Source organism: Dermacentor andersoni, chromosome 6 (genome assembly GCF_023375885.2).
Source record: "Dermacentor andersoni chromosome 6, qqDerAnde1_hic_scaffold, whole genome shotgun sequence".
Classification (NCBI taxonomy): Eukaryota; Metazoa; Arthropoda; class Arachnida; order Ixodida; family Ixodidae; genus Dermacentor; species Dermacentor andersoni.
In genome coordinates this window covers 150,846,211-150,870,856 of record NC_092819.1, presented here as the reverse complement: position 1 = coordinate 150,870,856, position 24,646 = coordinate 150,846,211, and the positions used below count along the sequence as shown (strand labels likewise).

Genomic DNA, 24,646 nt, shown 5'->3' with positions numbered 1-24,646 from the left:
CGAATGCGATGTGAAGTGGTAGTTTTCGACTTCATTATTCGTGGGGTGGCCTCTGCTGAGAATTCTCAGGCTGTTATGCGTAAGCTGCAAGGGCAAGTTGGCGGGTTCGAAGTGCTTTCGAAATCGGTCTAACGAAAGCTTTCAAGGTCGCGAGAAAAGCTATTTTAGTAGCCATTTCCACAAATACTATGGTCTATCTCAGTCTACACATGAAGTAGCTCGGCCTATGCGGAGTGTTTCTCAAAGTGGTTCCGCTGCCTTGAGGCTAGCCCACCAACGCATCGCTAACCTAACTACCGTTTCCCCATAGCCATAAACAAAACCGATACTTTAAACCCTCGCTCTTTGTGATCCACCGTGCAAAACAGCAGCGAGCATCCATAAAGTAGCGCACAGAGGAAAAAAACAAAGAAGCTTTGCGGGAACAAGTAGGCGATATTTTCTGCGTGCCAAGTTCTTGCACTACCACGTCGCCCCTTTGCGCTCCACGTCACTCATCGGTGTCCACTTAGCCGACATGATTGAGGCTTCATGGGGCTGGATAGCCTTTTTAAACGCACAAAACAATGTGCCAATACCCGCATGGTGTCCTGCTCAGGTGCTCTCTTTCAACAATGATGTATAGATACGATGGATAGAATGAATAATCTTACGATAGTTCGCAGCCTTGCAAGATAACAGGCCCATAAATATTATGTATCTTCGGTATCTATATTATGGTGGATGCGGCTAGGCGTGTATGAGTATGTCTACATCTGACAAGCGTCGTATTAAGTCTCGGGTCCCCAAATGCGAGTAACTTCAAGCTTACTGAGAGACTACTGTTTTGTTTCCCGTAATTATCATTGCCAAAAAACGATTGGCAATGTGAAAAATTGGAGGACGCTTGACCTTCGCCTTCAAGAGTGGAACAGCGTTCCTGTCGACCCGCCAAGGGGTGTAAGACATTGCGCTACGGCGCAGCGATCACTTATGAGGCACCCTGCATCGAACTTTGCACCCACCAATCACGTGGTGAGCGCCGAGCAACGCAGCGTTCGGCGCGGCAACGAAGCGTGCGCCTGAGCAAGCGGAACGAACCAAAGAACTCGGTGTCTCGGAGGGAGAAATTATCTACGCGAGCCAAACGTCGTGATCAGCACGGAAAGCCGGGCTGACGCCTCGATGGGATAGTCCTCTATCTCGCTTGGGAGCACCACGCAGACGCACGACTCCTCGGAAGCAGCTCGGCACACATCGCAGGAGACACTTTCCCACCAGACGCGCTACGGCGCAGCGATCAGGTCAGAGGCGTCCCGCATCGGGCGCTGCACCTAGTAATTGCGCTGTGAGCGGAAAGAGGAGCCACGCCGCCAAAACGCGAGGGTGCGAATGACGCGTGAAGTTGGAAGGGGGGAGAGCGAGAAAACTTATTAAACGCAAGGGTAGTGGGGCATCCTCGCACCGGTCCCCTCACGGCCCGAAGGGGAGAAGCGGGTGAGTGGCGCGGCACGTGTCGGGGCAGAGCCGCACATTGCGAGGAGGGGGTCTCCTGTGTTTGCCGCAAGATCGCTCTGCGTGTGCGCAAAGCGCAGAAGAAATGTAGCGGAAACGTACTTCGCTACTCGTGTAACTGCGGCTTCTGTAAGTTACATGCTCATAAATACCGATATACACCGCAGTGTAGCTTTCTACGGCACGTTTCTAAGGCAACACCGCATTCACTAGAGGCGCTTTTGTACCGCTTTGAAGCATCGAACTCGTGGCTGAGTGGTAGCGTCTCCGTCTCGCACTCCGGATACCCTGGTTCGATTCCCACCCAGCCCATCTTGCAAGTTGTTTTTTATTCATGAAGTGCCTCCCGGGAATTATCGCTCACGGCTAACGCCGCCAACGACACCGGCTTTTCTGCGACACGAGCTCCTTAACGCTATCGCGTTAAAATGCACAACATTGCATAGGTTGGCAGCCCGATGAGCCGACTCACCAGGACTGACCTGTGAGACTCCGGAGAATTTTGGCGAGTGGGAGTCCAAGGGAGTCTGACTGAGAAATAATTTTCTTTGTTGTTAATAAATTGTTTATATAGATGACAAATGTGAATTCATGCCCTCTCAATATATCGAAAACTTTCAAATGTGACATGCCAGGTTATTGTTTTAATTGTGAAAGTCTACTGTTGTGAGAAATCAACTATAAGTAATGGTAGTGTTTCTAAGATCGTTGAAATTGTGTGCTCTCCTTATTCACTTGCAGTCAGCTTCTGTGGCATAGTCATAAAATTGGCGCACTCATTAGCACACCTACTCGTATATTCGCTTCATAAGTGTCGGTGCGAGTATAAAGGACAAACAACATGAGAAGGAGAGAATACGAACAGCATTAAGCCGATGAATGAGGTGGACGCATGCACTTCGACTAAGCAAGCGTGAATCGCCGTGAGTGGCGGTCGCTGAATGGGCGAGACTAAGACTATGCCGACCAGCTTGACTTGACACATGAACTTCTGTGAGCACTAGTGACTGAGTACTGTAGTGAAAGAACGGCTTACCTCGGTGATATCAATGTTCCTATAAGTAGGCGGCTAAATAATATAACATTGTGCAGGCTATTTTTGTGGAGTATATTTCAGCCCAGGTGCGCCCTGCTACACTTGAAACAGCTAGCGATTCCCAGCTTATTTAAATGTGTAGCCCGCTGATCACGTACACCTAGCTCCTGTGAAGGTTCAGCTGCACACGCTCAACAGTTTGCAAGCCAGAAAGGTTTTACTCACCTGGCATCAAAAACATCGATTCACATAAATTTGTGCATTCCTTACGGCGGAACTAAAGCAGCTACAACTATGAAATTTGCTTACCTTGTTTAATCCAAAGTGCACTTTACGTTCAGCAAACTTGAACTCTATATGCCTTATAGTTCGGAAACAAAACCACTAAGAATCCGCATACATTACCTAAAAAGCGCAACTAATAAGCTTACGGTAAGTTCCCAGAACGCGTGTAATTTCTCCACACAGATCTACTTCTCCGACACGTCCCCTTTGACATACCAACCCAACATACCAACATTCCGTCGCCCTTTTACTGTGCAAGTTGTCATTATTATCTTTACAAGTTTTCATTGATGCTTTCAGCGGACAGGCTCCGTCACCATAGGCGCCGACTAAGGGGAGGCTCGAGGCACCGGTCCCCCTATCCTCGGCGATGCCTAAGCCTTCCCGCTCGCCCAAATGTGTCGTTGCCAGGCATCGGTCGCCCACATCTGACGTTTCTTTCCTTTCAGTTATCCCCAACTTTTCACTTGTTAATTATATCACTTTACTAAGGCCCTGTTGCTGCGGGGGTGCTCGGTTTTTAATAATTCGTATTTTCGCTTCTTTCTGCGAATGCTGATAACAGAGGGAAAAGCGCAATGAATAGGAATTTAGCAAACTAACCTTCATTTGTGATTGCATGCACAACTACGTTTACACAATAAGTATCTAGCTAAAAAATAATTCAGAGGTTTTACGTGCCAACACACTACGATAAATTTATGAGCACCGCCGTAGAGGCGTACTCCCGATGAATTTTCACAGCTATGCTTTCTCCAACGTGCACAGGTGCTTTTCGCCCCCATCGAAACTTGGTCGCTGCGATAAATAATTAGCGAAAAGCTCACATTGCTTTCATGATTTATCTGCCAGATTTTACAGGGAAGGTGTTAGTTGACTAGAAGCACTCAAAAACGTCGTAAGCGTGTATTAACGGTGTCCTAGAAGAAATATATAATTCATGGATGCTTCACTGGAGAGCTTAATTGGCATCAAAGAAAAATCAATTTCAGCTGCCTTGGTACAGGGCCCTTCTACAAAACAAAAACGCTTCTCTTACCACGAGACGATGCTTGGTAAGTAAAAAAGTACGTGAAAATTAAACACAGGTGGCGACGCTGCCATAAAGTTTTCACACCAACTGGCCCCTGACGACATAATTTTGACAGCGTCTGCTCCAGCCTAGTTAAAATTTTTATTAGTAAACACATACTACAGTAAGTACTAAACGAGTCAAAAACATGCTATCAAGTTTCGTTTATTTTAGGATCGCCAAAACGGCTCAAATGAAAGGAAACAATTTGAAATCCGTCATGTTGCGCTGACGTACTACCGGCCCTGGGGTTCCGGTAACCATAACCATAACCGAACCGCAATCATAACACGAAAGAAACGAGACCATGCAGTTAGTCAGGAGGTCTTTCTCAGTATAAACTCATTTAGTGTTTCGCATTGTGCCCCGTCACGATGTATTGATGGACTACTTGATAATTCGCGACTTGGTTCATAGCAGCGCACTTGACAAAAATAGTGACACAAACAAACTAGGGCACACACGAAGCGCTAGATTTTTTCGCTGCTTCATTCTTTCTTGAATTCGCATATTTTTTTTCTAGTGCGCAGTTTATAATTAAGCTACATTTACAGGGAATGTGGGGAAATTGAGCAGTGATGCACAAGAACATGTTTAAGTGTGTTGGGCAATTGAGGTCTAAATGACAATTACGAAGCCTTTGCTGTTGCCTGTGTAGATACGTTAACAAAATTCTCGCAAATTTTCTGCGCTGCCCCAAAACAAAGAAAGGGAGTAGTCATTCTATATTTGCAGAGTACGGTAGCCATGTTATGGGTGGCGTCTACCAAAGCCTTCGCAAGTGATTTACGAACGACGCAGAAAGTTTGACCGATGTTCGGAAATAAGTCAACGTGCCACAAAGTTGACATTCTGAGTGAATAAAGGGCATATTATGCGTGATGCCTGGGCAAAGTTTCGACAGCGTCAGGTAATTTCAGCCAGTCCACAAAATTCCTGAAGCAGGTGCTCGAAGGCACTATATAGCCATTATCAGCTGTTTGCCAATGTCCCGAGAGAACTCTGTGTCCACCGAAATTATATTTACCGAAATCAGGATGCAGGTTAGGTGTAATGAGTTGCCAACCGTTAGCATTTGTGGCGTAATTATGAGCTTTGGAATATGCTCGAGCCTCATTTTGTCAACATGTTCAATTGTTATACGAGGTTCGTTGTCGGTTTTCGATGTGTCTTCACTGATTTAAGTGTACTATAACTTGATATGTTGTGAAAGTAAGGGGAATGTTGAGGGAATGGTAAGGAATTACTGATATTATGAGTAATGCGTAGGCGAACTACCAAGTATATGGGTTAATTACATCACTTTGGCGTTTCATTGGCGTTTCCTGATCAGATCTTTCGTTTCCAGTAAGCTGTCGCAGGAGCCGAAAGATGTGATCAAGAAACGCCAATGTATGAAAGCCTCTAACCCTACAGCTAGAATAGAACTGGCAGAACTTTCGAAGTTAATCAACAAGCGTAAGACAGCTGACATAAGGAAGTATAATATGGATAGAATTGAACATGCTCTACGGAATGGAGGAAGCCTAAAAGCAGTGAAGAAGAAACTAGGAATAGGCAAGAACCAGATGTATGCGTTAAGAGACAAAGCCGGCAATATCATTACTAATATGGATGAGATCGTTCAAGTGGCTGAGGAGTTCTATAGAGATTTATACAGTACCAGTGGCACCCACGACGATAATGGAAGAGAGAATAGTCTAGAGGAATTTGAAATCCCAGAAGTAACGCCGGAAGAAGTAACGAAAGCGTTCGGAGCTATGCAAAGGGGGAAGGCCGCTGGGGAGGATCACGTGACAGCAGATTTGTTGAAGGATGGTGGGCAGATTGTTCTAGAAAAACTGGCCACCCTGTATACGCAATGCCTCATGACCTCGAGCGTACCGGAATCTTGGAAGAACGCTAACATAATCCTAATCCATAAGAAAGGGGACGCCAAAGACTTGAAAAATTATAGACCGATCAGCTTACTGTCCGTTGCCTACAAAGTATTTACTAAGGTAATCGCAAACAGAATCAGGAACACCTTTGACTTCGGTCAACCAAAGGACCAGGCAGGATTCCGTAAAGGCTACTGAACAATAGACCATATTCACACTATAAATCAGGTGATAGAGAAATGTGCGGAATATAACCAACCCATTTATACAGGTTTCATTGATTACGAGAAAGCGTTTGATTCAGTCGATACCTCAGCAGTCGTGGAGGCATTACGTAATCAGTGTGTAGACGAGCCGTACGTAAATATACTGAAAGATATCTATAGCGGCTCCACAGCCACCATAGTCCACCATAAAGAAAGCAACAAAATCCCAATAAAAAAAGGCGTCAGGCAGGGAGATACGATCTCTCCCATGCTATTCACAGCGTGTTCACAGGAAGCATTCAGAGACCTGGATTGGGAAGAATTGGGGATAAGAGTGAATCGAGAATACCTTAGTAACTTGAGATTCGCTGATGATATTGCCTTGCTTAGTAACTCAGGGGACCAATTGCAAGGCATGTTCACTGACCTGGAGAGGCAAAGCAGAAGGGTGGGTCTAAAAATTAATCTGCAGAAAACTAAGGTAATGTTTAACAGTCTCCGAAGAGAACAGCAGTTTACGATAGGTGGCGAGGCACTGGAAGTGGTAAGGGAATACATCTACTTAGGGCAGGTAGTGACCGCGGATCCGGACCATGAGACTGAAATAATCAGAAGAATAAAAATGGTGGGGGGGGGGGGGGTGCGTTTGGCAGGCATTCTCAGATCATGAACAGCAGGTTGCCATTATCCCTCAAGAGAAAAGTGTATAATAGCTGTGTCTTACTAGTACTCCCGTACGGGGCAGAAACCTGGAGGCTTACGAAAAGTGTTCTACTTAAATTGAGGACGACGCAAGGAGCTATGGAAAGAAGGATGATGGGTGTAACGTTAAGGGATAAGAAAAGGGCAGATTGGGTGAGGGAACAAACGCGAGTTAATGACATCTTAGTTGAAATAAAAAAAAAGAAATGGACATGGGCAGGACATGTTATGAGGAGGGAAGATAATCGATGGTAATTAAGGGCTACGGACTGGATTCCAAGGGAACGGAAGCGTAGCAGGGGCCGGCAGAAAGTTAGGTGGGCGGATGAGATTAAGAAGTTCGCAGGGACGACATGGCCACAGTTTGTACATGACCGGGGTAGTTGAAGCATGGGAGAGGCCTTTGCCCTGCAGCGGGCTTAACCAGGCTGATGATGATGATGATAATTATGATGATTGACTTGCAGTCAATTATGGATCCATGTGCACCGGAGCGTTATACGTGTGTTTTACGAATGGCGCAGAATTTAGCCCCCTGACCATCCCTCTGACACCGCGCATCCCGCTAGCGTTAACTAGGGTGTGCATTGCTTTGTGGTTCTACTCCTGATTAAGCTACAGCGAACAATTAGTTTTCTTAATTTTTGCAACAGCAATAACAAACATGCATGTGTTTCCATAAAAAATACTCATCACATGATTATGGAAATAAACTTTTCTTTGGTCTTTGAGATAAATACTAGCATTGTCGCCTGCCACGGCGCCTGCTCACTGCAAAAGCGGGAAAAGTGAACTTTTGTCGCAGACGGGAAGCATTTCCGAACTCTCTCGCTCTTGCGAAAGGCTGCTTCTGCGGTCAAGATTACTGAACGTCTTCAAGAACTTTAAAGCACATCTGCTGTAGTGCTAGGTAAGACGCTTGTGGCCTCCCACGAGTAAGTGTTATTATATTTTATGCTTACGTACCGCTTCGTTTGAAGCTTGCGCCAGCAGCTGTTAAGTGGTGGCTTTCTGCTTATCCGTTTTGCGACAGCAGAGTATACAGCCAGGAAACGGTAGCCTATCCTAGGACAAGTAACTTTGTGTTCTAAGAACGTCCTGAAACGCACATTTCAATTAACACTTATATCTGTATTGTGTAATTAAGGCCTCAATCACATTTTATTGTCGAGCAACTAGAAATATAACCCTCTATGAAATAAACAAAATGCGTTATGCAAGAATTAGGCACTCTCACCATTAAACTACTGTTCAATTTTTAGGAACATGAACGTTTCGTAAATGAGCGTTCTTTTAGGGTTTCCTTTCTATGCCTGAGACGCTGATCACGAGGACGCCGTGCGTGTCGCCTGGAACGGCTTTCGTCGCAGCATGTTTCCTATAGCCGACTCCGATCGCATGGCGCTCGCGAAGAGGTGCGCACCGCGCCGAAGCGCTATGGCGCGCACGTCTCCGCTTTGGCCGCTCGCCCACTTCCAGATAGCCGCGTGCCAGGCCGCTCGGCGCCCGATCGTTTGATCGAAGGCGCTCTCCATGTGGGCCAGCATGTGGCTGCCCAAGATGAGCGCGTCCGCGCCTTCGGGCTCCCGGGCGCCGGAGAAGCCCAGGGAGCGGTGCGAGACCCGCGCTGCCAGCGCAAGGTCTCCCGTCACGTAGACGTCGTCGGCCGAGTGCGAAGGCACCACGCGCGATGCCCGGACCAGATCCTCCGCTGTGGCAACATTCATGATGACGGTTCGACCGGAGCAGTACCTAAAGGGCAGAGCGGAACGCCGTGACTCGCTTTGACCCTCCGTGCTTTGTAAGCATCACGGATGGCACGCCAATGCGCTAAGTGTATATCTCCGTCTATATTACGATCATTTCATATCCCCCTGCATGGTTGTCCGCAGTGCTAAAATCTTTCAGCCTTCAATTAAGGTGAGCGCAGGTTCCAGTTATTCTGAGCTAGCTCCTCTTATGAACAAAGATTCCGCACAATACTGCGAAATTTGAAGCAGCCTTTAAAACTGCCGTTGTGACAGTGACTCTGCAAACGAACTATTCCAGGACCAGTCACAAGCAGCAGTTATCTTGTTAACAGTCTGAGAGGCGTCCATGTAGCTGTAGCATGGTTTCCCTGACATAGGTCCCGAGAAGCCAACGTATGGGTGGTTTGATAAAGAGAAGGGCCAGATTTTTTGAGCTAGCATTGTGCAAAACACTCAGCTGATCAAAAATTCGACACTTTACAGCGCTGCACATAACGCATTCTGGGAAGCGACATGTAAAAGTTGCTAGTAAAATAATATATCGTTGAGATATTGAAGCAATGCGGTTGCTCTCTATTCAAGAAAGTAATTTATCAAAGAGCTCTCCTTGCCTCTTCCTTCGACTTTTTTGCTGCTGCCGCCGCCACCACCACCGTCTTGCCAGAGAAGCTCTCAACGAGAACGGACGTGTAGTGCATAGCTCTCGCGTCTACGGGAGACGCTGCGACGTCTAAGGCACTTCCTGCATTGACGTGTTTGTCGCGTCGGCGGCACTCTTCCGTGCCTATAAGACCCCACAGTAAGACAATAGAAATCGACAATGACTGTAAGCAAATTCAACAGACAATCCAAACGCTCGAAACGCTATGGACGTTGACAAAGTGTTCCGTATCGTCAACGTATCAGCATCACGATTGCTGTAGCGCCATCTGCTAACTGGAAATGAAACCACTTTTACTGCTGCGCGTTGCCTCTGTAGTCCTAGCAGAGTCGGAACAAACAGCTCATCTCAGTTATAACGTGAAAACGTACCTAACGCTTTGTTTTTTACCTGCTGCTGTCAGGGTGGAGAGCCAGTAGTAGCAAGCACCAATAGGGATCGAAGCGGGCGGTCTTGGCTGGGTGGGGCGTTGCCATGTTGCTGCGTAAGCCTTCTTGGCAGTGCCACTAGATGGCCCATCGTGTCGAAATGCAGTATTCAATGAAAGCAGGAACAGAGAGGCAATACAGGGCCATGAAACATTTCGGGTAACAAAATATAAATACCTTGGTATATGGATAATTGAAGGCTATAGGTATATGAAAACACAAGAAAAAACAATATTGAAGGGGAAGAGAAATGCAGCCATAAAGAGCACAGAGTGCTATGGGGATATAATAGGTACGAGGTGCTCCTGGGTATGTGGAAAGGTGTAATGGTTCCAAGACTTACTTTTGGAAATGCGGTTGTTTGCTTGCAATCAGGGGTACAATCAGGACTCGATGGGAACCAAAGGTCAGTGGGACGCCTCGCATTGCGCGCTCACGGGAAGGCTACGATTGAAGCTGCGCAGGGTGATATGGGCTGGACTAGCTTTCAAGTGAGGGAAGCTCGCAGTAAAATTTAGTATGAAGAACGACTGAGGAATATGGAAGAAAGTACACGGGCTGGGAGAGTGTTCAAGTATCTTCACGGGAAAAACATTGATTCACAGTGGAGGAAAAGAACTACGAAGCTTACCAGCAAGTATGCGGCCAGTAGGGTGGGCAAACAGCAACAAACAACGTTATGCGGAAAGTCAGACAGGCTGAAATAATCTAATGGGTGGCGGCAATGGAAACGAAGCCCGCCATGGGTAACTACACTTAAGAGGAAAAAGGAAATCAGCAAAGAAACAATTTATGATAACTCCAAGGGAAGCTCATCACTTTTCAAAGCGAGATCGGGATTCCTTAGAACACGCACCAATAAAGCTAGATGTAAGAAGGAAGAAGAAGCATGTGCTTGCTGCGGTAAAGCTAGGGAAACTATGGAGCATGTTTTATTAGAATGGGAAGACGTCTACCCAGCGGTCGATTTAGGCGCTTGAAGCCCTTGGGTTCAGCCAATGGAAAAGTAAACAAGTTCGCGACAGGGATTAGTAAGAGACGATTGGAAGATTGGTGCAAGAAAAGTAGGTAAAAGACAAAAAACGGACACGTACAAAAGCACCGCTCGCAATAGGGGATTAGATAATTTCGTTGTTGGGAGTTCATAGTGTTTTTGTTTTTTTATTGTTTAACCTAGGTAGGAAATTAGGCAGTGTAATAGCAAGAGCTTGGTGGCGCAACCCACCGCCCCGTTCCAAAGGGGACGCTCATAACATCCATCCATCCATCCATTGTCAATGGACTGTAACGTCTGGAAAGAGCTAATGAATTTTCAGGCCTTTCTGGATAGCCAGGGAAGCTCATTACTTTTCTAAGCGAGATCAGCCAGCCTTAGAACACGCACCTGTAAAGGAAGAAGCATGTGCTTGCTGCGGTAAAGCTAGGGAAACGATGGAGCATGTTTTATTAGAATGCGAAGACATCTGCCCAGGGGTCGATTTAGGCACCACTGGCCTCCTTGAAGCCCTTGGGTTCAGCGAGAGCAGTGGAAAAGTAAACATTTCCGCAATAGGGATTATTAAGAGGCGATTGGAGGGTTGGTGTAAGAAAAGTAGCAAAACGACTGAAATCAGAGACGTACAAAAGCAAAGTTCACAATAGGCGACCAGAAAATTTGGTTGTGGGTAGTCATAGTGTACTTCTTTCTTTTTTTCTTGTTTAACCTAATTAGGACATTAGGCAATATAATAGCGAGAGCTTGGTGGCGCAACCCACCACCCCGTTGTAAAGGGGACGCTCATAACATCGATCCATCCATCCAGCGGGGAATCCCCAAAGGCAGATGAGGGTACGGATGAGAATGGAGAGGGAATCAAGTCAATCGGCAAACTTTCTGATATCGATGCTAGGCTGAAGAAAATGGAGGCTTTCGAGGAACAGCTTGTCAAACAAGTTGAAGAGCTCAAAATTTAACTAAATAGGAAGCGTGATGGACGGAAGCTTGTGGAAGAAAGACTTCAAGCAGCCGAGGAAAAGCTGGACACGGCCGCCATTGTGAACGAGAATGCTTGTGACAGTAGAACGCACTCCCCCGACGTGACAGGAGAGGGAGTGTCAGCAAAGCACGTGGAATGCGCGCAACGTGGGGATGAGGTAGCTGGAAAGAGCGGCACCTACCTTGAGGCCGCCATACAATAACAGCAGGAGCGCGAGGTCAGTGCCCCTTCTCGAGTCCGTATCACGCGGAAAAGGACAAAGGGAAGCAGGGAGAGGGAGGAGAGAGTGAAATGACGATGATCGCCGGCGACTCAAATTTGGCTAAGGGCTCACAAGCAGTTGTGGAGAGGGTGAAAAGCGATAAAAAGTAGCGGTAGGGACATTTCCAGGGCGGACACTGGGTTCTGTCATGGAGCAAGCAAAAGCAAAGCTCGTGAGAAAATGCCCCCGTGCGCAGCCTTGTCATAGTAGCAGCGGGCTAAATGACGTCTTAAGCATGAAAAGGCCAGGACTAGCCCAGCGCTTGGCGAATGGGTTGGACGACTTGCGCGAGCTATCCCCTCAGGTACAGATCGTGATGTGCAAGGTGCCGGAGGTGCCTGTACGTGACAGTCACGTACAAAGAGCCGTAGTGGCTGCTAATGAGGCGATATGCAAAATGAGCCGAGAGAAAGGTGTCGGGGTTGTCGAAGTAAACAAGGAGGTGAGAAGGTGTGGTGGTTTTGAACGAGACGAGATTCACTTCTATTAGAAGCTTCCACGAGAAGTGGGCTGGCGACTTGCTGGTCACGCTGTTGCTTTGTAGGGGGCCTGCGGGAGCTCAGGAGCCCAGAGTAGGTAGTAATGAAGAAGGTCCCTTAAGGGAACCTCAGAATAGCATCGCCGCCAATAACTAAAGGGAGGTAAGCAAGACAGAGAGCTGGCCATGCAATGGGCTGCATAAAAATGCAGGGTGGCAGAAGAAAGAAAAAAGTGGGCAGACATTGAGGAGCAATTAAAGGGAGAACAAATACGGGTGTATGCGGTTACAAATACGCACCTTAGAGACTCGGAAGAGCCGCCAGTGATTTAGAATTATGTTTGGGAAGGGTGCAACAGAACTAAGTTGGACAGAAAGGGAGGGGGAGTCGAAATGCTCATCCATTAGGGATCCAAATGAAAAAGAGTAAATTCAAAATGTCAAGAGCATCTTTGGTTATCAGGTACAATGAGTGGGAAAAAACCGTGGCTGGGCGGTACGTATTTGTGGACCGGAAATAATTGCACAGAGAAAAATAAAAAGTTAACGGTATGCATAACTGCTGATATTAGGGGTTTTGGGAATGATGCCGAAATTATCCTATTAGGTAACATGAATGCCCGCATACAGTATTTGCATGGCTATACCGACAACAAAGGGAAGTCAATGCTATATCTTTGGGAGCGACATAACCTCGTTATTGTGAATACAGGGCCTAAGTGTGATGGGCAGATCACGTGGGAAGTGGGAAACCGGCAATCGACCATTAATTACTGTCTGATGACAGAAGGAATTCATGATAAGTTGAGAGAAATGGACATTGATGAGGAAGGGTATAGCAACATCTGGAGTGACCATAAATGCATAATTTTGAAAATGGAATATGTAGTTCGGAAGGACAGCAAGCAGTGCAAAATTGACAGTCAAAATTCGAACGCGGAAAAAATAACATATATAGTCACTAGAGTCAAGGAAGAGCTTTGCAAATGACCAAGTAAAAAGAGGGAATGTATTGAGCTTCTAAATGTAATAACGACAGTAATACGGAAAGAGAAACAATATGTTCGTTGGAAAGGAAAAAAGAAACCGAAAAGCTGGAGGAACAGGGAGATAGGAGAAGCGTGGCGCTGGTGCCGGTGGTGGTGGTGGTGGTGGTGGTGGTGAATTGTAGCAACAGGCCGGTTTAGCCTGGCGATCAAGGCCGACAATTGCTCCGCCCGAGCGTCTCGCACAATACCGCTGAAGGGTTTCACCATATGTCCATCAAACCAGTCTCAAGAATTCGATAAGGAGACGTGAAGATTCTTTGCGGGCTATAACTGATCCCTCGGGAAATATAAGGTGCTGCAGGCACGCATGCGGAAGGTCCTTTTTTTTGCAGCTTCTTCAGGAGAGCGTCTCTTTTATCTTGATCACCGAACGACAGAAACCATCCCGAGAGCACCGGCAGGCAAAGAAGGCGCAGTTGCCGCCGGATGAAGTAGTCAGTAAATGGGAAATATACCGGGAGAAAAAGTCGATGGTTCAAATACTGGTGCAAGCAAAGATAAAAGGTGAAAGTGAACGCTGGTTGTCAGAAACACGTGAGAAAAATGAAGCCGAACCTAGCATATTTTGGAACATAAAATCATTAGGCAAGAAGTCAACAACAATACAACAACATATCCTAGACGAAGATCGAAACAAACTGGAAGGGGAAGCGGCATTAAATTACATCCTAAAAGCAATAGCAAGATCTTCCCAAAGGAATGACGACGTTGTATTTGAAGAAAAAAAGAGCATGAAAGGGAACCAAATGGAAAAGGAGCTGGTGATGGCAACTTATACCTGGAAGAAAGCCGAATAGAAAATTCTTAAGCGCATGGCCACAGGGCTAGACGAGGTTCTCGTTAGGCTGATTAGTGAACTAGGACCAAAAAGTAAGGAAGCTCAGGTGAAAGCAGTGGAAAAACCTTTATAGGATAGACGAATACCAGACAGTTGGCGACAAAGTAGAATGAATTTATTTTATAAAGGTAAGGGGGAGAATGATAGAATGCACTCGTATAGACCATTGACCTTTACATCGGTAATATACAGGCTAGCAATGCAGGCAATCAAATTAAAGCTGCAAGCATGGGCAGAGAATAATGGCATTTTGGGAGAACTTGAGAATGGCTTCAGAACAGATAGGCGTTTGGATGACAACTTATTTGTTCTTATTCAGGGTATTGAAATATCAATAGTAGAAAGGGGACCGTTATATGTGGCCCTTTTAGACATTACAGGAGCGTATGACAGCTATACCAGAACATTTTGTGGGATATTCTGGAAGGGGAAGAAGCTTAGATGACGACTGTCTACAACTTTTGAGAGAGATTTACCTAGAAAATACCGTTCGGGTTGAATGGGAAGGAATGAGGAGCGAGGAGAAAGTTTATATCAACAAGGTACTGAGGCAAGGGTGCACTTTATCCCCCCTGCTGTTTATGATGTACATGGTAAGGATGGAGAGGGCGTTAGAAGGAAGTAATATCGGGTTTAATCTCATATCCAAGCAGGCGGCTACAGCAATAGAGCAGCGGCTTCCAGGTTTATTTTATGCGGGCGACATTGTGTTGCTAGCTAACAAGCAAAGTGATTTGCTACGTCTGGCTGATATCTGTCGACAGGAAGGCGAGAACTTAGGTTTGAAATTTAGTTTTAGAAATCAGGTGTTATGGTATTCAATGAAAACAGTGAACAGACAGTGGCAATGGAGGGCCAGGAGATAGCTCTGGTAAAAGAATATAAATAACTTGGCGTATGGATAAACCAAGGCAATAGATATATAGAAACACTGGAAAAAACAATAACAATAAAGGGGAAGAGAAATGGAGCGATAATGAAGCACAGAGCTCTACAATAGGTACGAAGTGCTCCGAGGTATGTGGAAAGGTTTAATGGTTCCAGGACTTACTCTTCAAAATGCGGTTGTTTGCTTGAAATCAGGGGTAAAAGCAGGACTCGATGGGAATCAAAGGTAAGTGGGTCGCCTCGCATTGGGCGCTCACGGGAAGACTACAAATGAAGCTGTGCAGGGTTATATGGGCTGGACTGATCTTGAAGTGAGGGAAGCCCACAGTAAAATTGATTATGAAGAACGACTGAGGAATATGGAAGAAAGCAAATCGGCTGGGAGAGTGTTGAGGTATCTATGCAGGAAAAACATTGATTCACAATGGAGGAAAAGAACTAGGAACTTACCAGCAACTTTGCCGCCTATATAGCGTGAGCAACACAGCAAGAAAAAACGTCAAGCGAAAGGTAGCTTGAAATAATCTCATGGGTGGCGGCAATGGAAAAGAAACCTGCCATGAGCAGCTACTTAAGAGGAAAAAACGAAGTGAGGAAAGAAACAATTTATGATAGCTCAAAGGGAAGCTCATTACTTTTCGAAGCGAGATCAGGCAGCCTTAGAACACGCACCTATAAAGCGAGATATAAGAAGGAAGAAGCATGTGCTTGCTGCGGTAAAGCTAGGGAAACGATGGAGCATGTTTTATTAGAATGCGAAGACATCTGCCTAGGGGTCGATTTAGGCACCACTGGCCTCCTTGAAGCCCTTGGGTTCAGCGAGAGCAGTGGAAAAGTAAACATGTCCGCAATAGGGATTATTAAGAGGCGATTGGAGGGCTGGTGGAAGAAAAGTAGCGAAACGACTAAAATCAGAGACGTACAAAAGCAAAGTTCCCAATAGGTGGCCAGATAATTTGGCTGTGGGAGTTCATATTTCTTTTTCTTTATTTCTTTTTTAACCTAGGTAGAACATTAGGCAGTATAATATCAAGAGCTTGGTGACGCAACCCACCGCCCCGTTCCAAAGGGGACGCTCATAGCATCCATCCATCCATCCGAAGCGCGAGGGAGGAGGCCAGTTGCCGCATGAGGTGTTTCACAGGGTTCGTACGCACCGTTGCACCATGTGTTTCAGAGGCCACGCACAGGCTTCGCGGCGGCGGCACCAGATGGTGCACAGTGTTCTTGGGGAAGCGCGAACGAGGAGCTTTGCTGTAGTTCACGCACAATAATAAAACAAATAATAATAATCTTTATTTCATCCATTATTTCACAGTTTGTTATATCCCACCCACGTAAGCAACAGTGCTTGTGTGCGAGACTGGGCAGTACGGCAGGTAGTACCAATATGTGTAGAACGGATTTAACTAAAAAAAAGTTACTTTAATATTGAAAAGGCATGCACATACTATGTCTCTAAGATAGATTGAACAGAACTGCATTGCCATGAAAGACAACTACGGAATTGGGTGCGTACAAATAGGATACAATAGTAACAAATGCAAAAAGGTACATAGTATAAAGCAGTCTGTCGGATGTGCTCCGTGCTTGCATACATGCTTACAAAAATCTGAGGAAGAAAAGTTTAACAAATATGGGTATTACGTACCACCCACGACCTTTGAAACTATCTCTTTTGTTTAAGTGATCCTGTGATCTCATTTTCATTCAAATTATTAAAATTTGCCGGCACGTAAGAAGCACGAGTTCACTTGCCATAGTTGGTGTACACTGGAGGTGCAACATATTTTTCTATCTGATGTAAGCAGCGAGAATTCACGTTTGCGTTTTTGAAGTTAGTAGAAAAACAATTCTTACACATCGAGTCAGACAATACTTGCTGTAAATGTGCAAATGTCCGACTGGTACATGCTTAAAAAAACATCTTCCCCACGACCAAGTGTGCCATATAAGAGGCTCTAGGCCATACCCTTTAGTATGCGGTTAATTGTCTTCAATCTACTAGAAGAAGCAAAGCCGTAAATTGTTATTCCAGTACTTTATGACAGATTCATCAAGTGATTTGTATACCATTTTACGAACATTTGCCTCGCACAAGGATTTCAGAGCATACAAATGAGCGCACACAGCAGGTAAACGTCTTGCAGGCTCTTCAATGTCAATATTTCATGACAGCATGCCATCGAAGTGTAAACCCAGGTATTTTGTTCTTTTTACCAGCGTTACGGGAGGACAAGAGCAGGCAACGAAGCCACTGGTGTGGAAATAAACAGGGGAAATATCTGCAAGTACTTTATATGGGCTGTGAAAGCATATCATGCTAGTCTTCCATTTATTAGTAAACATTTGGTTGTCAACAAACCAATCAAGTAGTTTAGAGATCATACTTTAGTACTCTAGCGGCTTTGCCCGAATATTTCAATTCAATTCAATTCTTTATTCAACATCGTCATGAGGATGTTGGGTGCATCGACAAAAAGCCAGAAGAAAGGCTTGACAGAGGTCGACGCACCCTACAATGACTTGGCAACAGTATCTCAGTGTATCATACAGCATGTGTAAAGCATTCGCAATAACAACATTGACACAAATGAAACAGTATTTGAACATTACAGGCAAAAACAAAAGCAAGCACAAAGCACTATGACATAAGTGTCAGCAGTACATAAATTAACATCAATTCACAGCGCATTATTTAACGTCTGTGGAAGAATGTAGCTAAGCATTTGGCGACCATAATTCGTTCGCGTTTTAGGCACAAACCACGTGAAGCCAGTGCGGGTAGCATACTTAAGTTCCTTGCATTTCAAGATTGCCAGGTCTAACATGAATGTATTATTCTGTCTTATACTTGTTTTATACCGCCTTAACAGTAAATTTTCATGCAGGTGGGGAAGGGGGGTGATGCCAAGTGACGCAAAGATCGGTGCGGTATGTTCAAATCTCGAAGCATTAACAATATTTCGAACAATTCTCTTCTGAAGCATGTGCAGCCGTCTGATATTGGTAAATGACGTGGTGCCCCAGACCAAGATACAGTAATTAACGACTGAAGAAAACAGTGCATTGTACAGCATTTGTTTAACACGCTTAGATAGGAAATATCGCAGTCGGGACACGATACCAACAACCTTTGACAACTTGCCCCTGACCATTTCAACGTGATCGTCCCACGATAAATTTTCGTTAAAGAAAACACCCAGACTTTTGACCACGGGAACTATTTGAATGGACGACGAACCCATTTCTAAGCAGATCTGTGGAGTAGAAGCAATCTTGTTACGAGGCCTAAATAATACAGCTTTACTTTTTTTTGTGTTTATGATTAGCGAGTTCGATTCAGACCATTCATGAAGTTGGCGCAGACACTCTGTAGCTTGCTGTTCAAGATCTCGTACATGTGCTGCTCGGAAGAACAGAGTGGTATTATCTGCGTAGATCACAAATGTTGGGATCTTACTTAAGCAGACTATGTCGTTGACATAAAGGAGGAAAAGCAGAGGTCCCAGAACACTTCCCTGGGGAACGCCAGAAGAAATATGTTTAACATCTGATAGTGCGTTGTTTACTGTTACTTGTTGGACGCGAGAACTGAGGTAGGATCTAATTATGTCAAGACATTTTCCGCGAGAACCATAGTGTTCGAGTTTGGCTAACATTGTTTCGTGATTGATGCGGTCAAACGCTTTCGAGAAATCGATGAAAATGCCAAGAGTGAAAAGCTTTTGCTCAAAGGATTCTAAGATTAGTTCTTTTTGGGTTAGAAGTGCAGTCTCTGTCGAAAAGTTCTTCCTAAAACCGTGCTGGCTTGGCGTTAGTATATTAAATTTCCCACAGAAACTAGACATTCGCGCATACAGTATCTTTTCAAAACACTTTGAGAAAATCGGAAGAATAGAAATTGGGCGGTAGTTTGATAGGTCGTTTTTGTCTCCACCTTTATGAACAACGGTTACTTTAGCAATCTGCATTCGTTTAGGGAACACTGCATGTTCGAGGCAACAATTAAAAATTTGTTCTAGGACTGGGCTTACTATATCGGCTACATATTTTACTGGCTGAATCTTAAGGTCATCTATGTCCCGTGAGCTACTGTTGCGGAGGGTCAAGAGGCAAACTTCGATTTCGCTGGTGTCTGTTGGCATCAAGAATGCAGTGGAACTCGCGAGTCAAGGCATTTGACATTCGGGGGGGCGCTATTGCTATCTGCCAAAGACACGAAAAAATCATTAAATTTTTCGGCTAATAATTTTCCACCCAGTGGTATGTTGTCTACTAAGACTTCAAGCATGCCGCTGGCATGTGCACCTCGATTCAAAATTTCATTTATTGTTTTCCATACAAGGTCACTCCTTTTTAACACGTGTGGGTTGAATAACTTTTCCATATACTCTTGTTTCACTTGGCGTAGAAAAGACGTCACTTTGTTTCTATACGTCTTAAAACGCGCTAGGTCATCCTGTGATCTGCTTTTGATGAAGCGGTTATAAAGATCGTTTTTTTGTTTTATCATTTGAAAACATTCGGCGCTTATCCAGGGTTTACGAGCCTTACGAGGTTTCTTAAGCGTCTCAAGTGGAAAACTTTGCGCATAAACAATATATGTTCAATATAATATGTTCAATATAACCAAAGCAGTGTCATCAGCGTATAAATAAATGTTTGACATTAGTGGTAAGCATGCAAGATCGTTCATACGTATATATATATATATATATATATATATATATATATATATATATATATATATATATATATATATATATATATATATATATATTAAACAAGGGCGGTCCCAAAACAGACCCTTGCGGCACGCCTAATTTAATGCACAACAATGAACTATATGACTCCGCCACAAGGACACATTGCTGTCTGCCTGTGAAGCAATGTTTTAAAAATGTGTACTACGGGCCTCTGAAACCTCAGCTGATTAGTTAGAGCAACCATTCATGATCTAATATATCAAATGTTCTTTCTAAGTCAACGAAGAGAGTCGATACAACATATCGATTTCGTTACAGATATGGTCATTAAAATTTTCTAACGAGCATATGGTACTCCAAAGCCAAAGTGTGTGGGTAATAAGGCTAAACTTTTCACAGAAAGAGCCTAAATTAACATGGACTATTTTTTCTAATGTTCCTGCGAACGACGAAAAAATTGAAATTGGTCGGTAATTCTCGTAAAGCATTCGAGAGCTTTCTTGTAGATAGCTCTCACAATGCTGACTTTCATGTTTTTGTGTAACTGGCCGATTCTTAATGTTTCACATAAGATGTATAGCAGAGTTGATTTTAGCACGTCGAAATTCGCAGCTATATCTCTCATCCTAATTGTATCAAAACCAGGATATTTTGATAAGCTCATAGACCGTATTGTATCCCACAATTCGGCTTCATCAACTGCAGGCAGATAAGCAGGATGACTTTCAGAGAATGTAATGTTTGAGAGATTTGTTGGTCTGCACCCATGTGTGACGTTTACCGACTCCATAAAGTGATTGTTAAAATTATTCGCTATCTGGACAGTGGGTGACTCGGGAAAGGCGTCCATAAGAATACCATCTATACTCTTCTTTGTAGGTCTCCCTATTGTAGAGTTAACCAAATTCCATTTTTACCGGCATTACTACTGCAAGTTGAAAACTTGCTCGTGTGGTAGCGCTTCCTAGCTAGTCTTATTTTAGCGTTCATTTTGTTTCTGATTTGCCTAAATTCATCTTTTCAAGAGTGTGCCCGGGTTTGTTTTGACACATCTTAAGAAGAAGAAGAAACTTTATTAATTAATGGTCTGACAGTTCAAGAAGCTTATTTTTAACCCAGCGGAGCTCCATTATTTCGTTATCGATCTAAGGGCTCCTTTTATTTCTCCTTTTAAGCTTTATTTACTTTTGGGGGTGATAGTAGATCTTTTTCAATGCCTCTACGAACAGTTCGAAAGCCTTTTAGGTGGCTGTGTTGCGTTAGATTGTCCCAATCGAAAGCTCTCACGCGTTTATCTATTTCATTTGAATTCAAAACATATTTCTCTTCAGTCTTAGCTTCAGTTAAAACACCAGCATCTTCTGAAACTTCCATAGCGACATAGCGACGAGTAGTGGCCCGATACTTTTTCCGCTATAACACAGCCAAACGAATAATATTTACACATTTTTGTGATGATATGGTCCATAGCGACCTTGTTAAACGACCACCATACATAGCTCGTTTCGACTGTGGTAATATGTTGTGTCGCAACATTGATTCGATGCTAACGCATTACTGTTAGCATACATTACGAGATGGCTTCTGCCGCAAGCTTTTATATGCAATTTTTTATCTATGGCCGCCATTACACGATGGCTCATATAATATTTAGCTCGGAGCAGTTGGTGACTTCTTCAAGTAGGCGCTCAGATGCACTTTCATTATAATTTATATCGCACCTTCAGAGAAGTTTTGCCTCTTGAGCAGATCAACTGCGCACAACGACGGCTGCTTTTAGTTATCAAAGAGCATTCGCACAGAATTCGGGAGGTTGCATAAGACTCAGGCTTAAGTATGGGCAAAGTTTGTTTGGCCTCAGGTCACAGATGTTTACGATTATGTTGTACGATGTGATTCACTGCAGGTCAATTTATCGTTTTCTTTTCTTTTTTTCTTTTTTTGAACGCGCGAGCAGGCATGGATGCATCAATGTAGACATGCGTATTCCGCATTTTGGAGCAATTCGATTGAACGCCGTGCGCCGTGTCACATGAGTTCACGGCGTTCCAGTGCAGCGCGGTACACGCGCTTCGTGGCCTTGATAATCAAGGACGAAAGTGCAGCCATGTATAGACGAGCTTAGCCATCTGTTGCTACTCGTTAGGCCCGCTTGCGCAATGTGCACTTAAGTATACGAAGGGTATTTTCTGTTCCGTATGCCTATAATCTCTAGCGTGTTACCAATAAGCACCGCCGGTGGTGTGGCAGCAGTTCCTTTTTTTTTTTTTGTACAGGACAGCAACCTCGCTTTCGTATGCCAGAGAGAGTGACTGTTCCAACCAAAGCGGGATATATTTACGCCTCCACACCAAGATGGAGGTGCCGCTGTTCCACGTCAATGCTACCAGAACTTTGCATGAAGGCCGCGCCTGCAACGCACCGAGTGCTCCTTAACTGTGAGCTTGTGCTCTTGCACAATGTCAAGCAACGACTACACTTGCATACCTGTCAAACTGAGCAGAATAATTATGGAGAAACCATCAATGATTGTCAAAGTAAGCGAACAGCAGTTTCAGTCTGCTGAATTACCTGCGAAAATCATAGGCGCAATGCTTCCTTAGTTTCTCTTCGTTCCTCGGCGATCATCCACAGCCGTCCATTGGCGCCAACTCTAGCGTCGTTTTTTCAACCTCTGTTCCTTTTCTGCTACAGTCATCGCCGCACGCCGGGCCGCCGACTCACAAGCTTCACCCATCTCTGTCGTGACGTCAGCGCCTCTCCGAACAACCGAGCAAGTCCGTAGACACCGGCGCCTTTTGCTTTGCCCCATTGGCCCATGTTCAGTTCGCTGGCCCTACCTTGGTGGCAGCCTTCACCTTATGCCGCTATCTACTCCTTGATATATCATACGACAAAATTCCGCCGCCCATCACGAAAACGGTGGAAAGCGCCAAAGTATTCTCTATTAAAAATGCTGCAGTCCATGAACTAAGACAGAAAGTGCAGCCAAATTTACGAGAACCAGCGATAGGTCATGAAGGTCCGTGCCGCACTCGTTGGCTGTATGATTCACTCTAGTAGTCGCTCTTTCTCGAGCTGCCAAAAACAACAGGCTATGTGGTTTAGATGGCGATAACCAGACACTGCGATCTTCGGTACCCTGTTATTTGATGAGCAGCGCACTTGGTGAAAATGACCATTCATGTGCAGCGCATTCGCTAGAATTGAGATCGCGAATGCGCCTTTTTTTGTCTCTCATATTTCGTGGCTTTGTTTTCGCCGCGAAAAACACATTGCTTCATAGGTCGAAAGAGAAAGGTACTGAATTTAACCTTCCTTTTACGTTATACAGGGGGGGTGGGGGGGGGGTGGGGGGAATGTTCTGTCAGTGTTCACCTAGTGGAACGTCCCTTTTGGCCGCCGCTGGTTGGCTGGAGCTGTGAGGAGGACGCAGACGCATGCCTCCTTCTCGCTTGTGCCCCAGCCCAGCCAAGCAGCACTTCAGCAGCAGCCGAAATGAACAGCCCGCTAGGTGGCCGCTTAAAGAATACACCCCCCCCCCTTCTTTTTTTGTTGCACTCTGTTTCTTTATATTTAAGACAAAGCCTAATTATAAACCTGCTTGGTTGTCAGCACTTGCTTTCTGTTCTTATAACGAAAATTTCGTTCCTTTACAAGGCCAGCGTTGTATTATGGTTGAATAATACGCGACGCGACCAACGTTGTCCGTGCGTACCTGTGGTTGCTCTCTCCGAGCGGGTCTTCGCGCGGCGAGAAAGAGCGGTGGCGTAGCACCCTGTTATGGTGTTGGTTGGTGCAGTAGATCACTCGGCTCGTCAGGTCCACCTGACCGTCTAAGTAGTGGCGCAGCAGAACTGGTTCAACTGCGACGTCGTCGTCTGCCTTAACCACGTACCGAAGCCGAGGACAACTCAGAGTCGCCCAGCGCAGTCCCGCCAGGAATTTGGCCATCATGGCAGCATAGTCCTCACTTGTGTTGAGCCGAACCATGTCGCCAATGGCGGCTGCCTCGAGGTCCGTCCAGGTGTCCGTTGTGCCGTCTGTATCGCCTGTTTCTTCGAGGCCAATCAGGAAAACGCCGGTCCAGTTGAAAAATTCTCTGTAGAGACACGACATGAAGTTACGAAATTTGCCGATAGAAAATAGTGCCAGATAGCTCAAGACAGTAGTAATTGGGATGGCTCGAGGAGGCGTTCGTATACTGCAGTGGACATACAGCAGAATTTAGTTGAACGAAACCTTAAGGAACCGCACAAATATGTTCCGATTAACAGGTGTTATGTTTACTTGCAAAGTTGTGCAGAGGCGTAGCACTACATATTATACACCCCTCTTAACACAGTGACATAAGTTAAGCATAAGAATATGAATGTAGCAGCTGGTTGTGCGACGGCTTGGCCACACTCAAAGGCTACTGGATTGACTAGCCTTCCCTAGTTTCAGTTTAGAGTACCAGAACTATGAGCACATATTGTGATGAAAGCCTTTAACACCTCTATAGTGTGCGCTTTAATAAAATATCTGTTACGGCTCCTTTAAACTCAAGCGACTTGAACAGAACATGTTGCATGATTTAAAATGTTTCAATGAATTCATTCGACTTATTTTGCGGTCGTGACAGAATAACGAAAGATCATATCAGGCTGCAACCACGCCGGAGAACGTCGATGAGCATTTGAAACATACAGTAAGCTATTTCAGTTTGAGGGTTGTTAAGGAGGATCTCCCAGAAAAATTAGAGAACGATGCAAAAATAAGCGATGAGTCTCACTGAGTACTTCGCCGCGGCATACTGATAGAGTGATGTGGAGCCACAAAAGCTGTTAAAACCAGTATTTTTTATACGTTCAGCCTAACACATCTTCTAAGTAATAGACACCCGCTCTGAGCTATTGTACCTAATTAGTAGCGTGAGAGAAAAAAAAAGC

The 24,646-nt window shown here is 44.9% G+C and overlaps 1 protein-coding gene across 1 annotated transcript; it reads right to left on the bottom strand.

Moving 5' to 3' along the window:
* Window positions 1-4,150: 4,150 nt before the first annotated feature.
* Window positions 4,151-23,862, bottom strand: LOC129382729 (uncharacterized). Its single transcript, XM_055066885.2, has 2 exons — window positions 23,434-23,862; window positions 4,151-8,427 (listed from the first exon to the last, which is right to left on the bottom strand). The coding sequence occupies exons 1-2, from the start codon at window positions 23,832-23,834 to the stop codon at window positions 8,001-8,003; spliced, it is 828 nt and encodes a 275-aa protein (XP_054922860.2). The 5' UTR covers window positions 23,835-23,862; the 3' UTR covers window positions 4,151-8,000.
* Window positions 23,863-24,646: the final 784 nt, after the last annotated feature.

Coding starts and splice junctions, on each gene's coding strand:
- LOC129382729 (XM_055066885.2), bottom strand. CDS start 23,834: ATGTCGTGTCTCTACAGAGAATTTTTCAACTGGACCGGCGTTTTCCTG. Junction 8,428..23,433: donor CTCGGAGAGAGCAACCACAG/GTACGCACGGAC, acceptor TCTGCCCTTTAG/GTACTGCTCCGGTCGAACCG.